The sequence below is a fragment of the Pogona vitticeps genome, chromosome 5, assembly GCF_051106095.1.
Source record: "Pogona vitticeps strain Pit_001003342236 chromosome 5, PviZW2.1, whole genome shotgun sequence".
NCBI lineage: Eukaryota > Metazoa > Chordata > Lepidosauria > Squamata > Agamidae > Pogona > Pogona vitticeps.
In genome coordinates, this window is record NC_135787.1 from 65,228,001 (window position 1) to 65,254,445 (window position 26,445).

Genomic DNA, 26,445 nt, shown 5'->3' on the forward strand with positions numbered 1-26,445 from the left:
ATGTTACAAAGCTGTTGTCCTGAATGATTCATATCTTGACATCTCTTTCCTGTCTCTTGTCATTCTACAGATAGCATGCGAGCTAATTATTGGAAAGTATTATGTTTTCTGCTTGGAGTGTTCACTAACATTATGTGTGTCTCTGTGTTGTTTTTTCTACAGAGGGAGGAAGTGCTAAAGCAATGTAAAGAGTTGTCACTAGAAATTCAAAATTGTCGTGGAGAGTTGGGTAAGAGCATGTTAACTTGTGTTATTCTTTTAAACAAAAAAAAAAGTTACCTACTAGAAGCACCTCTGCACCGGATAGTCAAAACAATAACTCTGGTTGGGGACAGGAGTGGGTGTCTCTGCACTAAATGTTGATCTAAATGATTTTTCAAACATTTTCCACATTTGGCCAATAAGTGAATCAGCCATAAAATACACTATTGTGTGTCGCACTAGACCTTGGGAGACAGCATGAACAAGAAAAAAGTCAATTACTGTAAACATTAAATGCTTCAAGGCACTAGAGCAGATAACCTTATGGTTGGAAATGAGAAACACCTAAAATTTGTTAGGCAAAGGCTTCACTCTTAACAGGCATTTTAAAATGCTGCATGTCACATTGCCAGCCAGTTGTGATGGGAGTGATTAAGAGAATGGAGGAGGTATTGGATCTCATTTGGTGGCCTCATGTAAGCTGCTAACGATGAGCTTCGGCCTCCTCTGTAATAGTAAGATAACAAAAACTTTCCTTATAGATCTGTTGTTGGTTTCAGTGAGACAGTGCATGTAAAGAAAAAACCCTTAAATGGAATGCTGTATAAATTAATTGAGTTTGAGGGATATACCCCATTTCATTTTCATTTAGAGTGTAATAACGTTTTTAATAGTATTTAACCTCTATATTTTAAAAGCAGGCCAGTATTTTAATTAACAACTTCAACAGAAGTGTATGTGGTGTGTTACAGTAAGAAATATCTGTTTAAGTTTCAGATTCTATTTATAAACATAGCTCCAGTCACATGTGTCCTTAATGTATTCAGTATTATTTGTAATTATTGTCTCGTGGCTTACTATGAGTGTATCTGTTAGAAAATTGCAGTGTGTTAGATAGAAGGTCTTTTTATCTTTAGGGCCTTGGTTGTTTCCTTCAGTTGTAATTCATGTACATAAATAATAATAGATTTCTCAAAGGGATTACTTTTCATATAGCTGTTACACAAAATTGACAATGAAAATTTGCTACCTGTTCCTCTTAATATGTCACACATTTGTGAATACAGTGGCGCCTCGCATCATGATGTTAATTCGTTCCACCGAAATCGCTGTAGAACGAAAACATTGTGATGCGATTTTAAAAAGCCCATAAAAACGCATTAAAACCAGATTAATGCATTCCTAGGGGCTTCAGACTCACCGTCCAGCGAATATCCTCCATAGTGCGGCCATTTTCGCTGCCTGTGCAGCAAGGAATTCGTGCTAAAACATAGCGGGTGGCCATTTTGAAACCGCCGGTCAGCTGTTAAAAAATCATCGCAAAGCGAAATTCCCCCATAGGGAACATCATTTTGCAATTGCTTTTGCGATCGCAAAATGTGCGTCGTGATGCGATTTAGTCGTCAAACTGAGCGCCCGTCTTGCGGGGCATCACTGTACTTTGTCTAAGTATGGTTGGAGTGGATTGCATCATAAAGTAAGTTCCAATTATGTTGGGCAAATAAGTAGAGGACAGTATGTAGTCTATGATTGTCATCCAGGGTATTATAAATATTACTACTCTTAACATCTAAAGCACTATTGTCTCCTCCATCATTTTTAACATAATAGTGCTTTAGATGTTAAGAGTAGTAATATTTATAATACCCTGGATGACAATCATAGACTACATATTATTTAGAGAGGGCAACATTTTTGTCCATTGCCAAATTTTCTTTTACCTTGAAGATAATTGATGCCAGGAAAATAATTTTAAAACAAACTGTAAAAAAGGGTTACATGTTTGTGGAAACATGATTTGTCACACCATTCACCCATATGTAGCATCCAGGTCTTTGAAAGGAGAGGCTGAGAGTAGTTGCAGAAGCAATACAGTGGTGCCTTGACTTATGAATGCCCTGACCTACGAACAATTTGACTTACGAACAGCTCCGGCTGCAAAATTTTGCTTTGACTTGAGGCCGGAGCTTTGACTTACAAACGGAAAAAAGGCAGGAGAAAAATGCAAGAAATTCAAACCGTTGGTGGCAAAGAGGCTGCTTCTTTGTAGCTCTTTCGCCCCAATGGTTAGAGCAGGGGGTCAGGGGACTTTTTTACTTCTGCTGAGCCGGAGGAGGAAGGAGAAGCGGGGTGGCTCTGGATTGCCGCGGGGCGCGGGAAGCCCCTTGCGCTCCCTGCCCATCCCTGGTGTGGGTCTACTTATGAGTAAGGCCCCCCTCCGCCATGGCTGTCCCCGTTGCTGCGGCTCCCCTACAGGTGTCAGTGCTTTGGAAACCCTGAAAGCCTCTGCAGAGGTGGCTGGAGCCCTGGCTTGGTAGCTGCGGCGGAGGCCAGGCCCTGCAGTGGCGGTTGGAATCTGTTTGTTTGTTTGCAGTCCCAGCATGGGACTTGCTCCAATGTTTATTTTTCTTGGTGAACTCATCATGGTCTTGGTGAGCTTGTCATATGAGCCAAAATAATACTAGTCCAGAATGGTTAGTTAGGCTGTTTTGAGCTTTTTAGCCATCAATGAGTGCAAAACTGAAGCCACCTTTTGATTTCCTGTTTATATTGTATACTCTGAATCTTGAAGTTAGATAACGATCTTGCCTATGGGAAAAATCTGAGGGTCAGCTGCTATAGATCTCCCTGTAGTCCACACTCAAAAATTATATTTCAGAATTTACCAGATATGCTCATTTGTGATATTTGAATCTTGTTAGGTTGAAACAAACACACATGGTGGTTTCCTACTTTCAGATAGTGACAGACCATCAGTAGTTTACGTTGTTCTTCTGCATGATCTCTGTGACTTACACAATCCAATAATGTGCTTCTGCAGAACATCCTCCAGCATGTTCTAAGCTGATAGCTTCTTGGTAGACACCTCATTGGCATTCCCTTTGCCCAAGATGCATCCTAACAGCTCCTCCTCATTTCCCTCTTGATACACTGCACTGGCAGCAGTCAGAAGGAGCATTCACAACCTTTCTAATCTAATTAATCTTCAGTTTCCCTTCTTTGCAGTTATTTTACATCACTGTTTTCGGTTATCTATTAAGCCCTTCAAAAAAAAAAAGTCCTGTTAATGGTTATTTCCTTCATGGCCTCCATGGCCTCTTTAAAAATGTGTAATCTGTGCAGGTAAATTTGTCCCTAAATTTATATATTTATTTTGCTTAGATGAAGGCCATCTTGGCCAACAGTGTTCTATTTACCAAGGATTTACCAAAATTGGGAATCTAAGATAAAATTAAACTTGTGGGGAAAATTTTTACAGGCAACAGATTTGGCAACAGAGTACCAGTGACACATCACATTTTGTTATATTTTCTAATTCCTTCATTGCAGCCCTTCCCAGGGCTGCAATCTCCATCTGGATTGATGATTGAATCAAGGTACTGTATACAAAATGCACCTTTGTCTGACATGTTTGCCTATAGAAAACCATTCTGTCTCTCCATATTCTGCCCAAATGGTAGCTTCTTGTCCACAGAACAAGTTACGCATCAGGACAGTAAAGTGCTAAGACACCCATTTCTTTCAGAACAACACATCTACATAACCAGAAGCTTTGCTAAAGTCTATAAAGCATAAACTGATCTTCTTCCGAAATCATTTGGTGCATTCCAATATCTGACAGATATTTGCAATCTGATCTCGAGTACCTCTTCCTTTTTAGAATGCAGCTTGAACATCAGGCATTTCTCACTTCATATGAGGTAAAAACCTTTGCTGCAACACAGTGAGCATCACTTGCTTGCATGGGAAATTAAAGCAATGGTCATATACAGTCATGGCCAAAAATATTGGCACCTTTGCAATTCTGTCAGAAAATGCAACCCTTCTCTCAGAAAATTGTTATAGTTGCAAATGTTTTGGTACTCACATGTTTATTTCCTTGGTTTGTGTTGGAACAACACACAAAAAAAGAAGAAAAGTCACATTTTATGTGTTTGTTTGTTTATTAGATTTCTATAGCCCATCTAGACCAAAGGTCTACACAAATCTGATACAATCCCACACAGAAACCCATAAATGCAATGGCCAAAATTATTGGCACCCTTAATTTAATATTTTGTAACACCCCCTTTGGAAAAAAAAAAAACTGAAATCAGTCACTTCCAGTAACCATGAATGAGTTACTTACACCTCTCTACTGGAATTTTAGACCACTCTTCTTTTGCAAACTGCTCCAGGGCCTTCAGATTTGAAGGATGCCTTCTCCCAACTGTGCTTTGTTTGTAACCATTTCTGAGTACTTTTTGAAATGTGTTTTGGTTCATTGTCTTGCTGGAAGACCCATGACCTCTGGTGGAGACGCAGCTTTCTGACACTGGCCACTACTTTGCACCCCAAAATTCTTTGGTAATCATCCGATTTCATGATATCTTTAACACAATCAAGGCATCCAGTGCCAGAAGCAGCAAAGCAACCTCAAAACATCTTTGAACCTCCACCATGTTTGACTGTAGAGACTGTGTTCTTTTCTTGGAATGCCTCATTTCTTTTTCTGTAAACAGTGCCATGATGTCCTTGACCAAAAAGCTCTACTTTTGTCTCATCTGTCTACATTCTCCCAGAAGGATTGTTGTTTTGTCACATAGGTTTAGACATACTCCAGTCTTGCTTTTTTATGCCTTTGTGTCAGCAGTGGTGTCCTCCTTCCATAGCATTCCTTTTCATTCAGATGGTGACAGATAGTGTGAGCTGACACTGTTGTACCCTGTGTCTGCAGATCAGCTTGATTTTGTTTGGAAGTTAATCTGGGTTGTATATCCACCATTCAGACAACCCTTCATTGTAATTTTTCAGTAATTTTGCTCTTCCATCCATGTCCAGGGAGGTTAGCTACAGTGCCGTGGGCTGTAAACCTCTTGATGATATTGCGCACAGTGGACACAGGAACATTAAGATCTCTGTAGATGTAGCCTTGAGATTGTTGATGTTTTCCCACAGTTTTTTTCTGAAATCCACAGACAACTCTTTACACTTCATTCTTTTCTCCATGCTCAGCATCACACACAACACAAAGGTTGAGTCAACTTTTCTCCATCTTAACTGGTTGCAAGTGTGTTTACTATATTGCCCACACCTCTTATTTGTGACAGGTGTGTCTAAATACAAATTAAAGGAGCATCACATGCTTGAAAAGCAATTATTTCTTACAATTTAGACAGGGTGCCAATAATCTTGACTAGTGCATTTTTGGGTTTCTGTGTGGGATTGTATCAGATTTGATTTTTCTGTTTTTTATGCTGTTCCAACACAAACCAAAGAAATGAGCATGTGAGTACCAAAACATTTGCAACTGTAACAGTTTTCTGAGAGAAGGGTATCTCCTTTCTTAGGGATTGGAATGTATATTGATCATTTCCAGTTTGTGGGCTGTTGTCCCCTCCCCCATGTTTGTGGCCATATACTTGTTAGGATTTTGACAGATCAGTCTCTGTGGCTTGAAACAGTTCTTTTGGTATTCTGGTTACTTCTTCTTAGTGCTTTCGATGCAGCTTTCACTTTGCTTTCTAGAACTACAGGTTCTTTATCATAGATTCCTCTTCAAAGGAGTCTGCCATTCATCCCTGTTTCCCTGAAAAGAAGACCTAACCTGAAAATAAGCCCTAATATGATTTTCAAGATGCTTGTAATATGCCCTACCCCAAAAATAAGCCCTAGTTAAGTGAAAGCCTGCCCTCCACCATTGTGCAACAACCAGAAGAAGATGTGATTGTATTTGAATAAACGTAGATTGTACATGAAAAAATAAAGCATCCCCTGAAAATAAGCCCTAATGTGTTTTCTGGAGCAAAATTTAATATAAGACCCTGTCTTATTTTCAGGGAAACAGGGTAGTTTTTCTGATTCGTGGTAAATTGAGTTTAGTAATGCAGACTGTTCCTTATGTGGAGTTTAAATTAATTAGGAATGTTGTTTAGATTATATTTTGGCACTATGATTCTTTTAGTGTTCTTTTTCAACTTTACTCTAATAGTGGATAATAACAGTTCATGGTCAGTACCACAATCTACTCATGGTCTTTTTTGACAGAAAGAATACAACTCATCTATCTCCTTCCAATTACCGTATTTTTTGCACCATAAGACGCACTTTCTCTCCCAAAAAAACTGGTGGGAAACGTGCGTGCGTCTTATGGAGCGAATACTGTCCCCTCCATGCCACCATCGCTGGCTGCCCAGGCCTCCGGAGGCCTCAGCAGGCCCCGCGGGGGCCTCCCCCAGCGACCATCGCTGGCTCCACAGGCCTCCGGAGGCCTCAGCAGGCCCCACGGGGGCCTCCCCCAGCGACCATCGCTGGCTCCTCAGGCCTCCGGAGGCCTCAGCAGGCCCCGCGGGGGCCTCCCCCAGCGACCATCGCTGGCTCCACAGGCCTCCGGAGGCCTCAGCAGGCCCCGCGGGGGCCTCCCCCAGCGACCATCGCTGGCTCCACAGGCCTCCGGAGGCCTCAGCAGGCCCCGCGGGGGCCTCCCCCAGCGACCATCGCTGGCTCCACAGGCCTCCGGAGGCCTCAGCAGGCCCCGCGGGTCCTCCCCCAGCGACCATCGCTGGCTCCCCAGGCCTCCGGAGGCCTCAGCAGGCCCCGCGGGGGCCTCCCCCAGCGACCATCGCTGGCTCCACAGGCCTCCGGAGGCCTCAGCAGGCCCCGCGGGGGCCTCCCCCAGCGACCATCGCTGGCTCCACAGGCCTCCGGAGGCCTCAGCAGGCCCCGCGGGGGCCTCCCCCAGCGACCATCGCTGGCTCCACAGGCCTCCGGAGGCCTCAGCAGGCCCCGCGGGGGCCTCCCCCAGCGACCATCGCTGGCTCCACAGGCCTCCGGAGGCCTCAGCAGGCCCCGCGGGGGCCTCCCCCAGCGACCATCGCTGGCTCCACAGGCCTCCGGAGGCCTCAGCAGGCCCCGCGGGGGCCTCCCCCAGCGACCATCGCTGGCTCCCCAGACCTCCGGAGGCCTCAGCAGGCCCTGCGGGGGCCTCCCTCAGCGACCATCGCTGGCTCCACAGGCCTCCGGAGGCCTCAGCAGGCCCCGCGGGGGCCTCCCCCAGCGACCATCGCTGGCTCCACAGGCCTCCGGAGGCCTCAGCAGGCCCCTTGGGGGGTCCACCACCACCACCATCGCTGGCTTCTGAGGACCTCCAGGAGGCTTTCGACCATAAGGTGCTGCTTTTTACTTTTTAAAATTTTTTTAAAATGTTCTGTGTGGGTTTTGGAGGGTAGATTTGGGCTGGGGGTATGTTTCTATGTTGCTTTGTGTTTTGTTAATATTTTTGCAGTCCCAGCATGGGACTTGCTCTGTTTATTTATTTTTACTTTATTTTTTGGTATTTAAAAATTAGTTGCTGTTTTTTACTTTTTAAAAAATGTTCTGGGTGGGTTTTTGAGGGTAGATTTGGGCTGGGGGGCATGTTTCTATGTTGCTTTGTTTTTTTGTGATTTTTTTGCAGTCCCAGCATGGGACTTGCTCTGTTTATTTATTTTTACTTTATTTTTTGGTATTTAAAATTTAGTTGCTGCTTTTTACTTTTTAAAAAATGTTCTGGGTGGGTTTTTGAGGGTAGATTTGGGCTGGGGGGCATGTTTCTATGTTGCTTTGTTTTTTGGTGATTTTTTTGGCAGTCCCAGTGTGGGACTTGCTCTGTTTATATATTTTTATTTTATTTTAATTTTTGGTATTTAAAAATTAAGTGCGTCTTAACGTCCGGTGCGTCTTATGGAGCGAAAAATACGGTACATAGTCTATTTCGTTTCTATAATGATCATCAGGTGACATCCACATGTAGAGCCCTCTGTTCAGTTGTCTGAAGGATGCATTGGCAATGAACAGTTTGTTGGATTTGCAGAACTCTGTGATTTGTTCTCCTTTATTTTTATCCCCTAGGCCAAATTTTCCAACAGCATTTGATTCTGCTTTGTTTCCTGCTTTTCTGTTCTGGTCACCTGTGATTTAAGCATGTCTTGCTTTGGTGTGTTTCGTCTTGGACAGTTGCATAAAAGCTTTTGATTTCATCTTCTTCAGCATTAGTAGTTGGAGCATAGACCTGAATGATTTATTTATTTATTTATTTATTTATTCAATTTATATGCCGCCCAAACTACCCAGAGGTCTCTGGGCGGCTTACAATAATTAAAATTCAATATAGCAAAAGATAAAATAATTAAAATACAATTAAGATACAATTAAAATTGCCATCAGACCCACAGCTAATATAATTTCAATTAAAAGCCTTCTGGAACAGGAAGGTTTTGACCTGGCGCCGAAATGTCATCAGCGTCGGCGCCAGACGAATCTCAGTCGGGAGGGCATTCCATAGTCTGGGGGCAGCTGCCGAAAAGGCCCTTTGTCTACAAGCCGTCCCTCTTACCTCCTTAAGGGACGGCTCTTTCAAAAGGGCCCCCTGGCTAGATCTTAACTGCCGGGTAGGTTCATATGGAAGGAGGCGGTCCTTCAGGTATCCAGGGCCCAAGCCGTTTAGGGCTTTATATGTCAAAACAAGCACTTTGAATTGGGCCCGGGCAGCAACTGGTAGCCAATGTAACTTATACAGAATCGGCTTGATATGTTCCGTGGCAGCTGCACCACTCACCAGCCGCGCAGCTCGATTCTGGACCAGTTGCAATCGCCGGACCGTCTTCAAAGGCAGCCCCACGTAAAGCGCATTGCAGTAATCTATGCAGGATGTTACCAGTGCATGTGTGACTGTCATGAGACTCCGCTCGTCCAGGTAGGGCCGTAGCTGGTATAATTTCCGCAGCTGAAGGAAGGCGCCCCTGGCCACCGAGTCCACCTGGGCTTCCAGTGTTAGACTGGGGTCCAGGAGCACCCCCAAGCTGCGGACCCTGTCCCTTAGGGGGAGTGTAACCCCATTCAGGGCGGGGAAATGGCCCTCCAGCCTGTCCGGCGAAGCACCCACTAACAGCACTTCCGTCTTGTCTGGATTGAGTTTCAATTTATTAACCCTCATCCAGTCCATTATCAGGTCCAGACACGAGTTCAGCACAGAAACTGCCTCACCTGGATTGGTGGAAAACGAGAGGTAGAGCTGAGTATCGTCAGCATATTGCTGACTCCTCAGCCCAAACCTCCTGATGACCTCTCCCAGCGGTTTCATGTAGATGTTGAACAGCATGGGGGACAGTATTGAGCCCTGAGGAACCCCATGACATAACTGCCATGGGACAGAGCAACTGTCCCCCAGCACCACCCTCTGGACACGGTCAGCCAGGAAGGACCGGAACCACTGTAAAACAGTGCCCCCAACTCCCAACCCAGCCAGCCTATCCAGAAGGACACCATGGTCGATGGTGTCGAAAGCCGCTGAGAGGTCCAGGAGTATCAACAGGGTCACACTCCCCCTGTCTCTCTCTCGGCAAAGGTCATCGTACAGGGCGACCAAGGCAGTCTCTGTACCAAAACCCGGCCTGAAACCCGATTGAAATGGATCCAGAAAATCCGTTTCATCCAGCAGCGCCTGGTTATGCTGATCACTTTTTGAGAGAATCTGATTGATATTCTAGCCCATAACTGCCTGTGCTACATCTTGCTCAGTATTAGAGCTACTCCATTTCTTCTGAGGTTTTCATTTCCAATGTAGAACACTTTGTAGTTGACTGACTGAAAATTTCCAGTCCAGTCAACTTTAGTTCGGTAATATCAAGCACTTCAATGTTTATACTTTACATTTAATACATTTAATTTAATTTGTTCAAGAAAAAACGAAGGGGTTCATTTAGGAAGTTCAGTTAAATAGAAGAAAAAGAAAATTAATTTGTTGTTTAAGATAAAGGATAAAATAGTTATAATATATAGATATATTATTCTATAGTTTGAACACATACTTTCTCCATAAACTACTTTACTATATCAAAACTCAAGATTAACTAATTCCCACATACTCCAAACTAAACAATCTTTTAAATATTTTTCCCTCTTCATCCCAAGGCAGATTCTTAAGTGCCACTGACTTACTCTGCCCAACTGCCACCTTTGATCACATTCCAAACCCATTGACCAATCAGTTTTCAGCCTTCACCAACATTACATTGCTAATCTGCCAGTCACTTTAGCATTCAGCCTATGCATGTTTATCTATCATGCATCAACAGCTATGCATATTCAGTGCTGTTAATATTTGCAATATATGCATATAAATATGGCTAGAATAGGCAGAATCACCACACATCTTTGTTTGTCGTTTGTTTATATGCCGCCCATTTAGACATAGTCTACTCTGGGCGGCTCACAAAATGCAGAATAAAAACGATTAATATCAGACAACAATTTACAGCATTTACACAGAACAAAGTAGGAGGGAAGGCTTATCTATATAACCAGGTCTTGGGTTGGTTTTTGAAAATGCCCAGCGAGGGGGCCAGACGAATCTCAGGGGGAGCTTGTTCCAGAGACTTTAAAAAAGCTTTTTTCCTACATTAGTAGGGAATTGTTGAAGTGTCTATAAATATTCTACTGTATGAACAATAAATTAAGGGAAGTTGTAGATGTCTTTGATTCCCCTTTTGAAACAATACATTTTTCAGTTTCAAAGTCCATACAGTATATTAGCATTTTATCCACATAAGCAATGTGTTCACTCAGTGTTGTTTATGTTGTCTCTGGAAGGAGAATAGTTGTTACTCTGTGCGTGCATGTAGATTTCTTCCACATATTTTTTAAAACTATTAGAAAAGTGTTAAGGTAGCACTTACCTATTTTGCTGCTTCCTCTTCAGAGATTTAGAAATTTTAAAAAACATTTATTAAACTTCAGCTGCTGTTTTCCTACTAAAATACTCATAATTAGTTTGTAAACATATAATTCACTTGACTGAATTATATGGTCAGTATACTTGAAAGTTACATTTTCTTCCCTGTGGTTTATGTTTTTGAAGATGTTAGAAGGTAGAACAAGGTAGAAAGTTGTTTTTGTGGTTAGTAGTAGCCAAATGAGGATTGTGCTATACAGTCCTTCCCCTCTGTCAGGCGATTCCATAAAGGTTTGAATGAGTGGCTAGTGGGCTAAATAGCACAAGGATATTTTATTTTATTTTGTTATCAGTACCCTTCTAAATATTAGGAGGAAGAGAGCCAGGTGAAGGTCCACTGGAAGCTGATTCCATAGTGTTGTTGCCACAGCAAGGAAGGCCTAGCTAATTGTGGATGATTCCATGGTCTCCTTTGAAGTGGCAACCTGGTGGAGCATGGCCTGGTAGGATCTGGTGATGCAGGTAGATGACCTTGGAAAATGGCACTCTGACAGCTAACATGATCCAAAACCACAAAGCAAGCATCAAAACCTTGAACCTGAACTGGGACCCAGTGGGTAACCACTGCAGGTGAACCAGAATAGGGGAGATGTGGTCAAATTTGCTCACACCAGCCACCAGTCAGCTGCCGCATTCTGTACCTGCTGTAGTCTTTGGATCAGCCTCAAGGGAAACCCCACATAGAGAGCATTACAGTAGTCGATCTGGGAGATAACCAGTGCATGCACAATCATCTTGAAGGTTACCACTGAGGATACTGTACTTTGTAATGGTGTTGGAGATACTTCTAGCATTTCTTGTCTAAAAGAAGCATGACAGTTATTGGAAAATGTGCTGATCAACTCTACAACAAGGTTGTACTGTTATTTGTCTCTTCTAGTAACAACTTCTGTAACCTGTGAGAAATTGGAGAAAGAGAGAAATGAACTACAAGCAACCTATGAAAGATATGTGCAGAAGCTGAACCAGCAGCACCAAAGTGATTTATCTGAGTTAGAAGACAAACTAAAACAGTTCTACACATCAGAATATGAAAAGCTTCAGAACATCTGCATTGAAGAAGCTGAAAAATACAAATCACAACTCCAAGAGCAGGTATATATACAGTATGCCTGAATTTCTGCTGAATCTTGAGTCTATCTCTCTTTTTGTTTAAATATCACTGAAGCAACTAGCAGGTGATGGACATTTCCAAAGCTACCTCAAAGATCACATCTCCCTTTATGAGCCTGCCCAGGTTTTTAAATCATTGGGGAGGGGGGATTTTTTTCTGTCCCACCACCTTCTCAAGTGGTTTTTAGTGAGGATATAAGAAAGGGCCTTCTCTGTCACTGTTCCCAAGCTGTGGCACTCCCTCCCTTGAGAGGGCAGACTGACTCTTTCTTTGCTGTCTTTCTGCAGGAAGGCAAAGACCTTTATCTTCAGGCAGGCTTTTTCTTAATAACTTATTACCAAAAGCAGAAGCTGCTCGTTTTTTTCCCTTCCAGTTTTTGCATTGTTTGTTTTAATATAGTAAGCTGCCTCTGGTCCTTTTGAGAACAAAGATAGGGTGCAGACATTTTAAATAAATAAATAATAACCAATTAAACATCTTGGATGGTATGAATAATAAATAGTAACACCTGAATTACCTGAACTGTTTTTTTTAATGTTGGTACATGCACTGCAGATTTGTATAATTGGTTCATTTGACTGATGTGCCCTGGCAGATGCCTGTTACTGTATGGCGGTCCCTGTATGCACATGGGATTTCTCTGTCTTCCAATGTAACTTCATGCTTTCCTTGCCCGTATGTGCAGTAGATAGTAAAACAGGTGTGTCAGAAGGCCTGTGAGGATCTTAGTGGAGATGACAGTTTAGCTTCTGTCTTAGAATAGTGAGCAAACCCTTCCCTTGAGAAATACATGCATCCCAGGGAACTGTTCTGCTGCATCATTCAAGTTATGGAGACTTTGGCAGCTGATCTCTTGTGATATAGAGTTCCTGGCTGTTTCAAAATCGCAGTAATCTAATGTTGGTTTACTTGTCCATGGGTTAGAATGATTTTTTTTTTTAGTTGCACAGAAAAAAGTGCACACACTCAGTTGAAAGCATTTTTAAAAATATTTTGAAACATGTTCTTTGACATGGTCTCTGTGCATCCACGCTAGTGGCCATGCAGAGAGCCAGCCCCTCAAGACTGTTTAGATATATAGAACAAGATTTAGCTCCACTGTACGCACACATACATTGGTATTAAATTCCTCAGTTTTGGCTGCCATACCCTCATAGAACTTCTCAAGGAGAGAAACAGACTGTTTTTTTTAAAAAACAAACAAACATTTAATAAAATTTAAAAATGTTTCTTTATTCTTTTCCTTAGGGCTTATTTCTATTGCATATTTGTTATGTTACTTGTTTCCTTAAATTGACAATAATTGTTCTTATTTTTATCAAGCATTTTCTTTTCCCATCAATGCCCTATGGCCCCAGGAATACTTCTCCTGCTGCCACCAATATCTTTTGCTCAGCTCCACTAACTTGTTTCAAGAGATAGACAAACTGCTTCGTAAAGGAGCCACTGAGACTATTCCTTATGACAGACCTGGGCAAAGTGCGGCCCAAGGGTAACATACGGCCCGTGAGCCGCTCCTGTCCGGCCCATGGACAGTCTTGAACATCAAAAACATTTATAGCTTTTTGTCTAAAGTTGATCAGTTGCTTATCTTTAACATACCACAAAAAAACTTCTTTAATATTTGTGAAGATTAACAAGTTTAAAATAAAAACAATCATAACATCACTGTTTCATTTTATTTTTAAGTAAATTTGGTTTGGCCCCCAAACACAGTGCAGATTTTTCATGTGGCCCCCCTATAGAAATTAATTGCCCACCCATGCCTTATGATTACATTGGTTGTTATTTCCAATACTTGATTGTACCAAAAAAGTGAACAAAGCACTTTCAGATGGCTACTGTAGTCCATCTTCTCCCCTCATTCAGGGAACACAACTAGTTCTCATCTAACTATAGATGCAAAGCATGCCAATTTTAAATTGCCATTCATCCTTCACACTGTCACTTTTTCTGGTTCACACTGGGGCAAGCATGCTATCAATATCAGATTCCCCCTTTGTCCTGTCCATGGCACCACGGGTGTTTACCAAGACTATGACAGTCATCAGTGCACACCTGAGGAAAGAAGGCATAATTCTCTTTCTATATATTGATGAGTGACACGGTTTCACAGACAGAATCCCAACATTGACATTATACTGGTATCCTGATACCTCTCCTAACCTACATAAGTTTATATGTCATCATGGAATAGTCTCATCTGACTCCAACTCAAGACATACATTTCAGAGGAGCCAGACTGATATCAATAAGAGTCATTGCTGTGGTTACTGAAGTTATAGGCTATGTCCCTAAATATCATTCAGCATTTTACAGGCCCCTTTCTTAGTATTATGAAGCTTCTGGTTCTAATGGCATTGACGGTATTGATTCTGTAGTTTGCACAACTGCATATGAGGCCTATGAAAATTCAGCTGCTCTGTCAGTTTAGCTCAACTAATGCCTGAAACCTCCTCCTGCTCAGGGAGTCCTAAAAATTTCATAGTCCTCCCAAGAAAAACATCAGAACACTGTGTTTGTCATAGTTGGCATTTGTCCAACTATTTCCAGAATGAAACCAATCGCAGACAATCATATCAGCATTCATCTAAATATCAAAGTATGTCTTTTCATTGTTGTAGTGATTCCAGACAACATCAACTTGTCTAATTCTACAAACTTTATTTATCTACATTGCTTCTATATTCTTTATGCACAAAATTACTTCAGAGTTGTACGAAAATTATAGGCACAAATACTTTAAAATACATCATTGCAACTTATGAAAAGTTACAGGTGCCATCTGAAGTTGTTATGTCCATGTGAAGTTGCAGGTATTCAGGTACAAAACTTAAGCTGTAGATAGAATAAAAATCAGGTTTGAATCCAAAAATAAAAGAGCTTCATAAAATCCAAAACACATCATTTCAAAATAACAGTTGTTATGACTTTAAGTAATCTTCAGCCTTAAAGCATATTATACATACTAAAGACGTTAAAAAATAAAAATATATTAAAGAAAATAGCTTTCTTAGCATTTAAGCACATTATTAGACACACAGAGAAAACAATACATTTTCTAAATTGGTCATCCAGCCATACCAGTTAAAGTCTATGGACCCAACAATGTTAATTGTTGTTCTTTCATGCCTTATGCCCAAAGTGTCATGGAGTTGTGATGTTACTATGTGTTGTTGATTGTGTGTGCGTGTCTCCACATATTTGTGCTCTTACCAATTGTTTTCTTTTCCTTTTTACCATAAACAATTTCTTGTCTGCTCACCCAGCTTTTCCAATAGTAGGAAACAGGTTGATGTGCTACTATAATGTAATATCTCAAATACACTCTGCATATCTCATAATTAGTGAGCTAGGAAAAAAGACTATCTTTTTCTAAGAAAAGAAAGAGCTGACTATCTCCTGTCAGAGATTTGCTTAAATGAATATTTAAACCAGACACTTTGGCACCTGAGCTAGCCACCCTTGCTAAAACAATCCAAGAATCATTCCACCAAAGTTATAGCTACATCCACAGCATTCTTAAAAGGGATTGCCTTTCTCAGCTTTAGCTGAGCAGTGACCCGGTCTCAACCATCCATGTTTCTTCATTGTTCCTGATTGGAAATCAGATCTGAGAATGGTACCTCCTTCAGGAAGGCAGTACTCCTTGCAGTCCTACAGTGAGTACAGGTGCCTGTTCTCCTGCCTTGACTTTTTCTTCTTAGAGGTATATTCACTAGACTTTATCCCTTAATGCATCTGCTTAAGAGACCACAATGAGGAAAACATTGCTTTTCTAACATTTGTTCTTCAAGTGGTCATCCATGCATTCACACAACTCATCTTTCCTCCTCTCTTCAGAATCAGTGGTTAACTGATTCTTAGCCACTGTGTTGTCTGAAATTATAGAACTGATGGGTTGAGTACCAGTGCAGGAGTGGCATTGTGGATGAGTGGGGCTACTGCCCAAACTCTTGCCTCTACATCTGGATTCCAAAAGGAATGGCTCTACGTAGACGCAAACACATTGGCACGAAGGCAGAGATGACCAGAACAAACATTACAAAAGTGTCATGTTTTTATTTCTTAGGTGGACAACTTGAATATTACACATGAAAATTTTAAGCTAGAACTTGAAACAAGTCATACAGAAAAGATACATGAGCTGAAGGAGGAGTATGAATCATCCTTTTCAGGTAAATTGTGCTGCTTGCCCTCATTGTTCTAAGTATATCTGATAGTTTGAGACTTTTAAAAGGCAAACAATTCTGTCATACTGTTCAATCTGTCTAACATGATTTATCATCCTGGTACACAATAACTGCTAATTAAATTATATTTTCCTTACCATAAATATAATGATCTTTATTGCCACGTAATGTCATATACTGTAACCTAGTAATTATAATACTTCTTGCAGAGATTGTGACACAAACACATTGGTGCAATTGTCTTTGTTGTATTTTGTTTTTCATTTCATGTCTCAGGATGTTTTTAATTTTTAGCTGTTAACCATCCTGAGTCAGGATGATTAACAAATTTAAAAAGTAGCAATAAACAAACTGTATGTATTTCCCCTCTGTGTTAAGTTCTTCAGTGCTGCATTGGTTAACAGAAGCACCTGGATTGCACTCAAAACATGATAGGCAGCCATTGCCATTCCTTCAGAACTACAGTATTACTATTTGATCAGTGGCCACATGTCCTTGTCAGTATCCTGGCTACTGTGCTTTTTACCAGAGGTAATTTCCATTAATATTCAGGGACAGCCCCAGATAAATCATGTTATAATAAGCAGCATTGCAGTAATTTAGATGTCAGGTTGTGAGTGTGGATGTAATTGAGAGTGAGCTGTCTCTTTTGAAGAACAGCCACAGCTGGCAAAACTCTATATCATGTCTTGGAAGCACCCCAGTGCTACTCCATGCTACTGAATCCACCAAGGCTTCAGTGACAAAAATGGTCAAGGATTACTCCCAACCTATCACATTCTTTCAGAGGAATCACAGCTCCATCCAGAATATATAAAAATAAATGATTGAGGTGGCACTATAGCAAAATAGTTACTGGGTTGATCAGAGGTTCTACAAACATACTTTTCAGAAGCAGTCTCCAGAAAGATTCCAGGAGAATCAACAGTAATGTTCTTCCCACCCCCATCATAAATCAGGGTGATCAAAGCCATTTTAGAGCCAAACTCAGGTTTGAAGCCAGGTTGAAAGGGTTCAGGATTCTCCAGGAACACCTGGAGCCATCTCACCACTGCCTTCTCAAGATTTTTGTTCAAGCAGGGGATATTTGGAACTGAATTGTAGTTACCACATGCATCCAGACATGTTTGTTTGTTTATTTGTTTTAATTGGATGTTAAGACTCTTAAATCATTTTTCAGAACTCAAGAGCACGTATGAATTGCAACGAAAGACACTTGAAGACTCTTTCCACGAGAAACAAGAAGAACTAGAGGTCTGGAACTTAACTTTTACGTAACAGAACAGAACACATGCAAATGTAAAATAATTTACTAAATTAGATGGCACTGTTGTTTCAAAATGTCTCTTTGTATCATTTGTTTGTAACACATAAAGGAGCAATAGTCTGCTTCCTCAGTATGGTGTGAAATACCATACATGCTTATGGTTGATTCTTGGTCATCAAAGTATAAAGATGGTAACTCATACTGCTTTGTGTAATATATGCTTTTGTTCAGACCAGTTTTCGGGGGGGGGGTTGCACTGTTCTAAAGCATTACCTCTTCGAAACATGAGTGGGAAGTATGTAACCATTTATGTCTAGCCAGCAAGTCAGTGGTGAGGAATGATAGGAAATGAAATCTAGGAACATCTAGAGTACCACACATTCCTTGTTCCTGCTTACTAATCATTTTGGTTTGTACCCACTTAGTATAGGTTGTAAGTATTTCCTGAACTGTCTCGTTAAAAATTCACATCTAATTTTTGGCTTTTTTTTTTCAATCATTCAGAAAAAAATTAATGAACTACAAAATGAAATTGGTTGTTTGAATGAAAAGCTTAATTTGGAAGAACAAAAATGGGCAGCCAAAGAAAAAGCAAATCTCGTAAGTACTGAGCTAAATTTATACTTAAGTGTACACCTAGGCAATGATTGGATAATCTAGATCTTCAACTGAGTACGGTTTCTGAAAGCCTGTGTCTGATCTAACATAAATATTTTTCTTCAAGATTTTCTGTGTATTCTAAATTGTTAAAGTAGAAGTGAAAGCAAAACTTACAACTGTGACATGCTGATGATTTCTGCATTTTAAAAAAAGGAACAAATTTAGAGCATTTATAGATTCATATACAGTGGGGTCTCTACTTAAGAACGTCCCTACTTAAGAACAATCCAACTTAAGAACAGCTCCATTTGCTAAATTTTGCTTCTACTTGAGAACAGAAATCCAAGATAAGAACAGGAAAAAAAAACCTTTCCTGCTCTTTTTTTAACCTTAGGTCATCTTAGGTTAAAAAAAAAATTCCCCCTAGTGGTAGAGTACATATTAACCAGCTTTGCATTAGTTCCTATGGGAACTGATGCTTCAATGTACAAACACACCTCTACATAACAAAAAAAAGGCCAGAACGGATTAATTGGTTTTCAGTCCATTCGTATGGGAAATTTTGCTTCAATTTAAGAACGTTTCAACTTAAGAACACCATTCCAAAACGGATTAAGTTCTTAAGTAGAGGTTCCGCTGTAGTTTCTATGGACGGAAAATAGCAGATACGGATTAAATGGTTTTCAATGCATTCCTATGGGAAATGCAGATTCAATATAAGAACTTTTCAACTTGAGGGCCACCTTCCAATACGGATTAAGTTCTTAAGTAGAGACCCCACTATACACTGATCATTTTCAGGAAACTTGATCAAAGTATACAGTGTTCCACACAGTGGCTGGAACCCCATTTGTATAACTTAACGCTGTGCAAGTAGGATGACATCATCCTCCAATGGGAATATTCCAGTGGGAATATTTAAATTAATTGGAAGCTTCTTGCCTTAACCTCCACCACCTTCTTTCAGGTTCCAGGACTCCTTGAGGAAGCCTTTGAAAACCTTTAAATAGCCAAAACATGCTGCCAGATCACTGCCAATTGTTCTGATCAGTTCTTTTTTGTATGAAAGGCTCTGTCCTATCCTGAGACCCCCAAAGGCTTCCCCAATGCAAAAGGGATACCTAGGGAGCCCTGAAGCCTAAAAGAAGGGGAGATTGGAAGCTTTTAATTAATTTAAATTAAATATTACAGTCATGGGATCATGACATTATCCTGTTTGCACAGCAGAAAGTTGTGCAAGAGGATTTTAGCCATTGACTCTGAAGAATAGCATACTTCTGCATAATGACACCAAGTTTATGGATTGATGGCAATAGTAATCATTTTTGGGTTTTTAGCCATGTCGTTGTTTAGTTGTTAAGTTGTGTCCAACTCTTTGTGACCCCATGGACCAAAACACACCAGGCCCTACTGTCTTCCATTGCCTCCCAGAGTTTGGTCACATTTCAGCCATGTGCTATTGCAAATTGCTCATGTGCAGCAGACTGAAAATTGAATAACCCACACTTTTCAACCCTGTAGAAAAACACCAGTTTTACGCCACTGTCCTTACTATGTGTAATGCCATATTCATTCACATGCCTTGGGTGCACAAGTGTAATACCACTACTCTGCAGAGAATGCAAATTTGGTTTCTTTACATTTATCTAAGTTGGCCTTATCTGTGATACCTTGAATGATTTGCTCCTGGATGATAAATACCAGAGAGAACCGGCACAATTCCATGGGCTAAATCAGAACAGTTTAAATTTAAACATTTCTGTGAAGTTGCTTTTGCTTTCGTTCCAGTAGGGTCTTCTCCGGGGCTCTTTAGAAACATTAAACTACCTTATTTCTTTTATTTTTTAAAAAAAGTTTTATTTTCACAATTTTAAATTTTTTGAATCTTTCCCACTTGTAAACATGTTAGTATTTGTATTTTTGTTTTTAACTCTTGCTTCACTCCTTAGCCTGGTGATACATTGCATTGCTGCAAATTCTTTCCATTAAGGATCTAATTGCTGTAACTGGATGCTTCTTTGAACAGGCCCGTTAGCATTACAAAAACTTGGTTATAAAGCAGAGCTTGAGTTTAAACCCTCCTGTACCACATAACATTCCAATTTACACTTCAGTAGAGGACAGCAGAATGGAATGTCTGTGTGTGAGACAAAAGGGATTCATGTATGGAGGTGCACTCCTGCCGAAGAGTAAATGGGTTTTCCTTCACTGTTCAATATAAAATAATTCTGGATAGATTCTGTAGACTTTTTAATGTTCTCATCACAAAATGACTTGCTGTTGTTTCAAAGAAGAAGACAATTTGAAATATATTTGGCCAGTATTCTGTTCTATGACTCCATCAATGTAGCAGGTATTTTGTTATCAACAGTGGTAGATTGACAGTAATTAAAGAGCCCCTGCATTGATTTCATGTTATACATAATGAGATGGAAACATGTATAACCCAAAACTAAAGCATGGACTCTCATTAGCAGTAATGTTTCTGCCAGTGATATTCTTCATGCTAACCAGCAGAGCTATGGAAAAGGATACTGGCCAATGGTATCCATCCCTTCCATTACATTGTCCTAACAGACACCTTTAAAAGGCAGCAAGAGAATCATCTTGAATGCATTTCATTATTTCCATGAGTAAAGTAATGTAAGGAGAGCAGTTATAGTATTGGCACAATAGATTCTTTTGCAATAGTCGAACATTTTACTCTCCAAAACTTGTTTTATTGCAGGATCCACACAAAACTAACTTACAGTTTAGGCATTCTATTATATCATCACGTATGCAATGGTAAACAGTGTTCTGGAAGTTCATCAATTTCCCATGTACAGCTTTCCTCTATCAGAAACAAAAATGTTGTAATAGATGTTTGGATATTTTCCATTGAGTTACTTTTTTGATTGAGCACAATATTAGGGCAGACATGGCACTGAGATGTAATGGGAATGAAAATGCCCCACATTTTTTTCCAGGAAACCATGCAGCACTAAACTGGTTGTTAGTCCCCATTCAGGGAAAATTACATTTCTTCCATGGAGATAACATTGGAGTTAATTAGTGATCTGGAAATACTCTGCAGTAAAAGAACACAATGTAAACTTCTTGTGAATTTCACACACACACCCCGCCAGTTTTCATTAAAAGTATGCCATTTTTTAAACATCTGATTTTGTTTCACTTTTATTCCACCTTTTGCTTCCAGGCTGTTAGTTTTTAGTGGAGCACTTAGTTCACAGCAGCCTAACATTCTTTTGGACATGGGCCATTTTTATATCCCACAATTCTCAGTGGAGCCAAAAAATCACCCCCAAAACTCACACTGTGTAAGAGGTCTTTATCTTAGAGCAAGACGGTTAAAGAAGTTTTCCATTCCAACTCAAGACCTGGCTCTTTAGGCAGGCCTTCCTTCCTATCAATACCTAATTTATTTGCTATTTTCAATTGTATTAATATTGTTGTTTTGTTTTATTTTATTATTCTTGAGTGTTGTTAGCCTCCCAAAGTAGACTTTGGTCTAGATCAGTGGTCCTTAACCTTGGTTTACTCAGGTGTTTTTGAACTGCAACTCCCAGAAACCCCAGCCAGCACAGCTGGTGCTGAAGGCTTCTGGGAGTTGCAGTCCAAAAACACTTGAGTAACCCAAGGTTAAGAACCACTGGTCTAGATGGGTGGGATATAAATTAAATAAATTTTAAAATAAAATTAATTAAATTAAATTAAATTATTCCCCCAATAGAAGGGTATTCTGAGCATGAAGTTTTAGATAATGAGTTTGGCCAAAATCCTGTTCAAAGGTGTAAATTTTAGTGGCAAATTGCTATAGTTTGAAAAAATTTCCATACACATTGTCTGTTGCAGTCACACAACTCAGTATGCAATAAATCATGCCTACAAGGATTTCTTAACATAGGGCAATTTTCTGCTAAATATTAAGCCTTTTGTGTAATTGCACAACATGATTTTGGCCTGTATGTGTCCGTGATGTTTGTTCATCTCCTAGCCTAAGCATGACCAAAACAATTGTTGCCAGTCAGTATTACCTAAACTTGATTTGAAATATGTTTCGTACACATGGCAATGCAGCAACCTTCCACGAGCTTTTCTGTGTCATTTTTCAGAAAAACCCTCAGCTTATGTATTTGGAACAAGAACTGGAAAGTCTGAAAGCAGTGTTGGAGATAAAGAATGAACAGCTCCGACAACAAGATAGCAAACTAGTGAAAATGGAAAATCTGGTGAGTTTTTTGTTAGAGTGATTATGTTTAAAAATCTTGATTTGTACTGATAATGAAGCAATTCAGAACAAATCCAGTTTATAAATGTGGAATATGGTGCTTGTGTACACACGATTCAAGATTAGATTAGGCATCCTTCAGTCTGGAGTGACTATGGTAACGTGCTCTGTATGGAGGACTTAGAACAGCATCTAGTGTGGCTGAGAAGGCCAATACGAGAGTGACAATCCCTTCCACACTGAAGGCAAATACAATCTGTCTCCTGTGCAGCTCCCTGATTTTGCTGGTTTCAGGACTGCCTCTTTGCCTCAGCCTGCTGGAAAAGTGTCTCTTCAAAATGGGAGAGGCCATGATGCACCACCTGACTCCAGGCTGAACGCTCAGATGTCAAGGTTTCCCATCTGTTGAGGTCCATTCCTAAGGCCTTCAGATCCCACTTGCTGATATCCTTGTATTGAAGCTGTGGTTTCCCTCTGGGGCGATTTCCCTGCACTAATTCTCCATACAGGAGACCTTTTGGAATATGACTATCAGACATTCTCACAACATGCCCAAGCCAACATAGATGTCGCTGTTTCAGTAATGTATACATGCTAAAAATTCCAGCTCATTCTAGGACTACTCTGTTTGGAACTTTGTCCTGCCAGGAGACAATGCATATGGAATGTGTTCAGCTTCCTCTCCTGCCGTGCACAAAGGGTCCAGGACTCACTGCAGTACAGGAGTATGCTCAGGACACAGGCTCAATAGACCTGGATCTTGGTATATGCCATTAGCTTCTTATTAAGCCATACTCTCTTTGTCAGTCTAGAGAATGTGGTAGCTGCTTTGCCAATGCCTTTATCCAGTTCAACATATAGGGAGAGAGTGTCAGAGATCGTTGAGCCAAGGTACACAAAGTCATGAACAACCTCCATTTCTGAAGCCAGTAATCATTGGAACATCTCCTTGCAGCCTGTTGGACTTTGCTACAAGCAAGTTGAAGAGCCTGCAAATTGTACTCACTAGGACAGGCTTTGTATGCTGCTAGAGCTCTCCTCTTATCCTCCATGGCTGGCATCAACTCTTCCGAATTGGCTTCGAACCAGTTTGCCGTCTTTTTGGTCTTCTTGCCAAATGTGGACAAGGCGGTGTTATAAACAGCGTTCTTGAAACGTTCCCATTGTTCAGGTGCATTTGCATCAGCCAGGCCTGTTAAAGGTTTCCTCAAGCGCTTGGGCAAATTCCTCCACTTTTCTTTGATTGCGAGTCTTGCTGATGTCAATATGTGGTCTTCCTTCCTTTTTCGTATGATATAATCTCTTTGTTCGCAGTTTTACTCTACTACACACCAGGGAGTGATCAGTATCACAATCAGCACTCTGGTAACTGCGTGTGATTGTAATACTAGGAAGGCTAGAATGTCTAGTGAGGATCAAATCAAGCTGATGCCAATGCTTCGATCTTGGATGTATCTAGGAAACTCTGTGTTGAAGCTTCCTATTAAAGAACGTATTGCTGACTCAAAACCATAATAACAGCAAAACTCCAGCAAGCGTCATCTATTTCCCGCAGGTCGTCAGAAAAGCCAGGGGTCATTGTCTGACTATTCCAGGTGCCCAATTTTGGGGCAGAAGTTTTCTTACGATTGTTGCATGGTGCAGGATTATCGATCTGCTTGTTGGCTTTCACCCTAAACCCCACGCACCCCCATGAGATTAACAGACCATGGTAAGGTAGCACCTTACTGGCTGGGGACTGCCCAGCATAAGGCAGGCAGTAGCTACCTAGTAAGGTGCAGTGACCTCCCCCACTGTCGGAAGTAGCCCCTGGCGTCATGCTCTATGCCAATCGAGCAAAGACTCATAACCGGTAGCTGCTGCTTCCTGTGTTGTTTCAACACTGTATGCGAAGCTGGTGTGTCCTCTCCAGAGCATGAAGCCTGGGTAAAATAATATGGAGGATAGGCTGTTACCCAAGCAGCAAATCCCTTCTCTCCACGTCGCCGAAATAGTCGAATGGAAAGGCAAGAGCCAATACAACTGGTTCCAGTGACATCACAGGAATTGCCAGAACGACACAAACAGCCTCCGGGGCTCCGGCTCTGGATTTTGCCTCAAGGTTATCTCCTGAAGCCTTTTCCATCAGTAGATATAGTCACAAGGCAGTGGAGGTTTGAAATTGGAGTTTTCCTTTTCCTACAGTAGATGGGTTGCCTTCCAAGGCTGACGAGCCCCACCTACCCGGCCTGCTCCCTAAGAGTGCAGAGATTAGAACACAGGGCTCCAGCTGCCGGACCTTATCTTCCAAGAGGACCACCAACTAACACTTAGAGCATTTCTACCCAGGCACCTCATTGGCAAGAAAACAAACATATCACAGGTGTTACAAATGCAACAGATCCTGCACTCTCCATCTCGACTGATTGGTCAGAGAATTAAAAAAGGGAGGAAGTCTGATCCTACCCCTAAAATGTTCCTGCCTCCCAGGTGTATGCAATGCTATTTGGCTTTCTATTTACCAGACTAGAGTAAAAAATCAAATCAGAGAATTTCGTACGCCGTTAAGTGCGCACTTCTGCCAGCCTATATTTAAAGCCAGAACCCTGCCCCCTTGGACCATGCGGTCACAGAGAACAAAGGTCAGCCACAATTCAAAAAGCCAGAAAATGGTCCGATGGTGCTGCACTGTACCATGCCTTGTTGCCAGCAGGAAAAAATGTGACTCTTTACATAGCAAAGGGCAGCCTGAATGCTGACAACCCTAATTGCAGCAGTCGAGATAGTCTACAGAATACCATCTTGTGCTCCCTATCATTCACAAAGTGACACCAAGCAAGGGATAATCCCAGAAGCGAACTCCTTTTTTCTATCAGTTAACCATTTTGCATCTAAATACTTGTCAGGGCTATGTTTCAACAAGTGTGATTGGTTTGCTGAAAAACAATATATTCATAGCTAGATATGGGCATGAATCACAGTTAGGAGTTTTGCTGTGGATCAGGCACACAGGTTTTGCATGGACACCCCAGATTCCCCAACCCCTCCTTCCGCAGACACTCTACTCAGTGGAGGAGATGGGATCTCACATCTTTGTAATACAGATTTTCTTAGTCTACAAACAACAAAATACCTTTTTTGGGGTGACAAATTAACCTCTAAATGTGTGTAGCTTCCCTGCACTCCTTTCTTGTAATTAAAACATAACATTTGCAAATTTTTTGCCCAAGGTGGAGAACAACAACACCTTAATGGAAAAAATGAGGAAAATTCAGCAAGAAAATGAAGAATTAAAAGCTCGAATGGACAAACACATGGAGCTGTCTAGGTAACTCAGAAAAATTATTCCAATTAGCACATCGGGTACAGTGTTTCTATAGAAAGGAGAGACTGCTACTCTTCCTGCTGAGCAATTTTTTTTTCATATTGATCGCTCTTCTCTGACTCTGGCACATTTTCCTGATTTTGTCTGATAATCGAGTTTGTTTGTTCTTGATCTTTTTGGCTTGAATCAAACTGAATAGGACTTTGTCTCTCTTCCTTCTTTAGCTTCCTTCTTGTACCTAGAGCTTTCTTTAAGAATTACTTTGAACAGGTGGTTGAAGTACCACAAATGGATAGGCACTCCCAAGTGCAGCTTTCTGCTTTGGAGAGGGGCCATCATTGAAACGTGCTAATGTTGTAAACACTTCTAGACTTTCTTAGACCCTAGTTTTGGATTCTAATATGCCAAGGATGTTTACCAAACACATGGCAGTAACTGTTGCTCATGTTTGCACTCTGGGCATCAGGATATATCCCTTTATAGGCAATTGGCTTCTGCTAGCTCAAATTTAGCATGAGACCTACCGCTCCATGCACACTTCATGGGGTTGATGAGTCAGCATTGGTCTATCAGGGTCAGGGAGACTCTGGTGCAAATGGACTAGGAGCCTTCTGCACATGCACACCATAGCAGATCTGGGATTCCCAGCATAAGTGCTTTCACTTCAGCTCTAAAAGCTTCTGAACGGTTTAGTGGAGGCACAAAAGCAAATCAATACATGTGTGTGCACAGATAACCACTTGAAAACCCAGTTGCTGGTAAACAACTTCCTCTTTGTGGTCTCT

General features: G+C 41.1%; 1 protein-coding gene across 9 annotated transcripts in view; it reads left to right on the plus strand.

Annotated features, from left to right (window-relative positions):
- MTUS1 (microtubule associated scaffold protein 1) overlaps window positions 1-26,445 on the plus strand; it is a 124,123-nt gene that overhangs the window by 94,826 nt on the left and 2,852 nt on the right. For all 9 annotated transcript variants that reach the window (XM_020791442.3, XM_020791445.3, XM_020791443.3 and 6 more), the window contains 7 exons: window positions 163-229; window positions 11,832-12,046; window positions 16,138-16,243; window positions 17,439-17,512; window positions 18,030-18,125; window positions 22,241-22,357; window positions 25,566-25,663. In XM_020791442.3, the coding sequence (XP_020647101.3) occupies window positions 163-229; window positions 11,832-12,046; window positions 16,138-16,243; window positions 17,439-17,512; window positions 18,030-18,125; window positions 22,241-22,357; window positions 25,566-25,663 (773 nt within the window). The remainder of the gene's footprint in view (window positions 1-162; window positions 230-11,831; window positions 12,047-16,137; window positions 16,244-17,438; window positions 17,513-18,029; window positions 18,126-22,240; window positions 22,358-25,565; window positions 25,664-26,445) is intronic.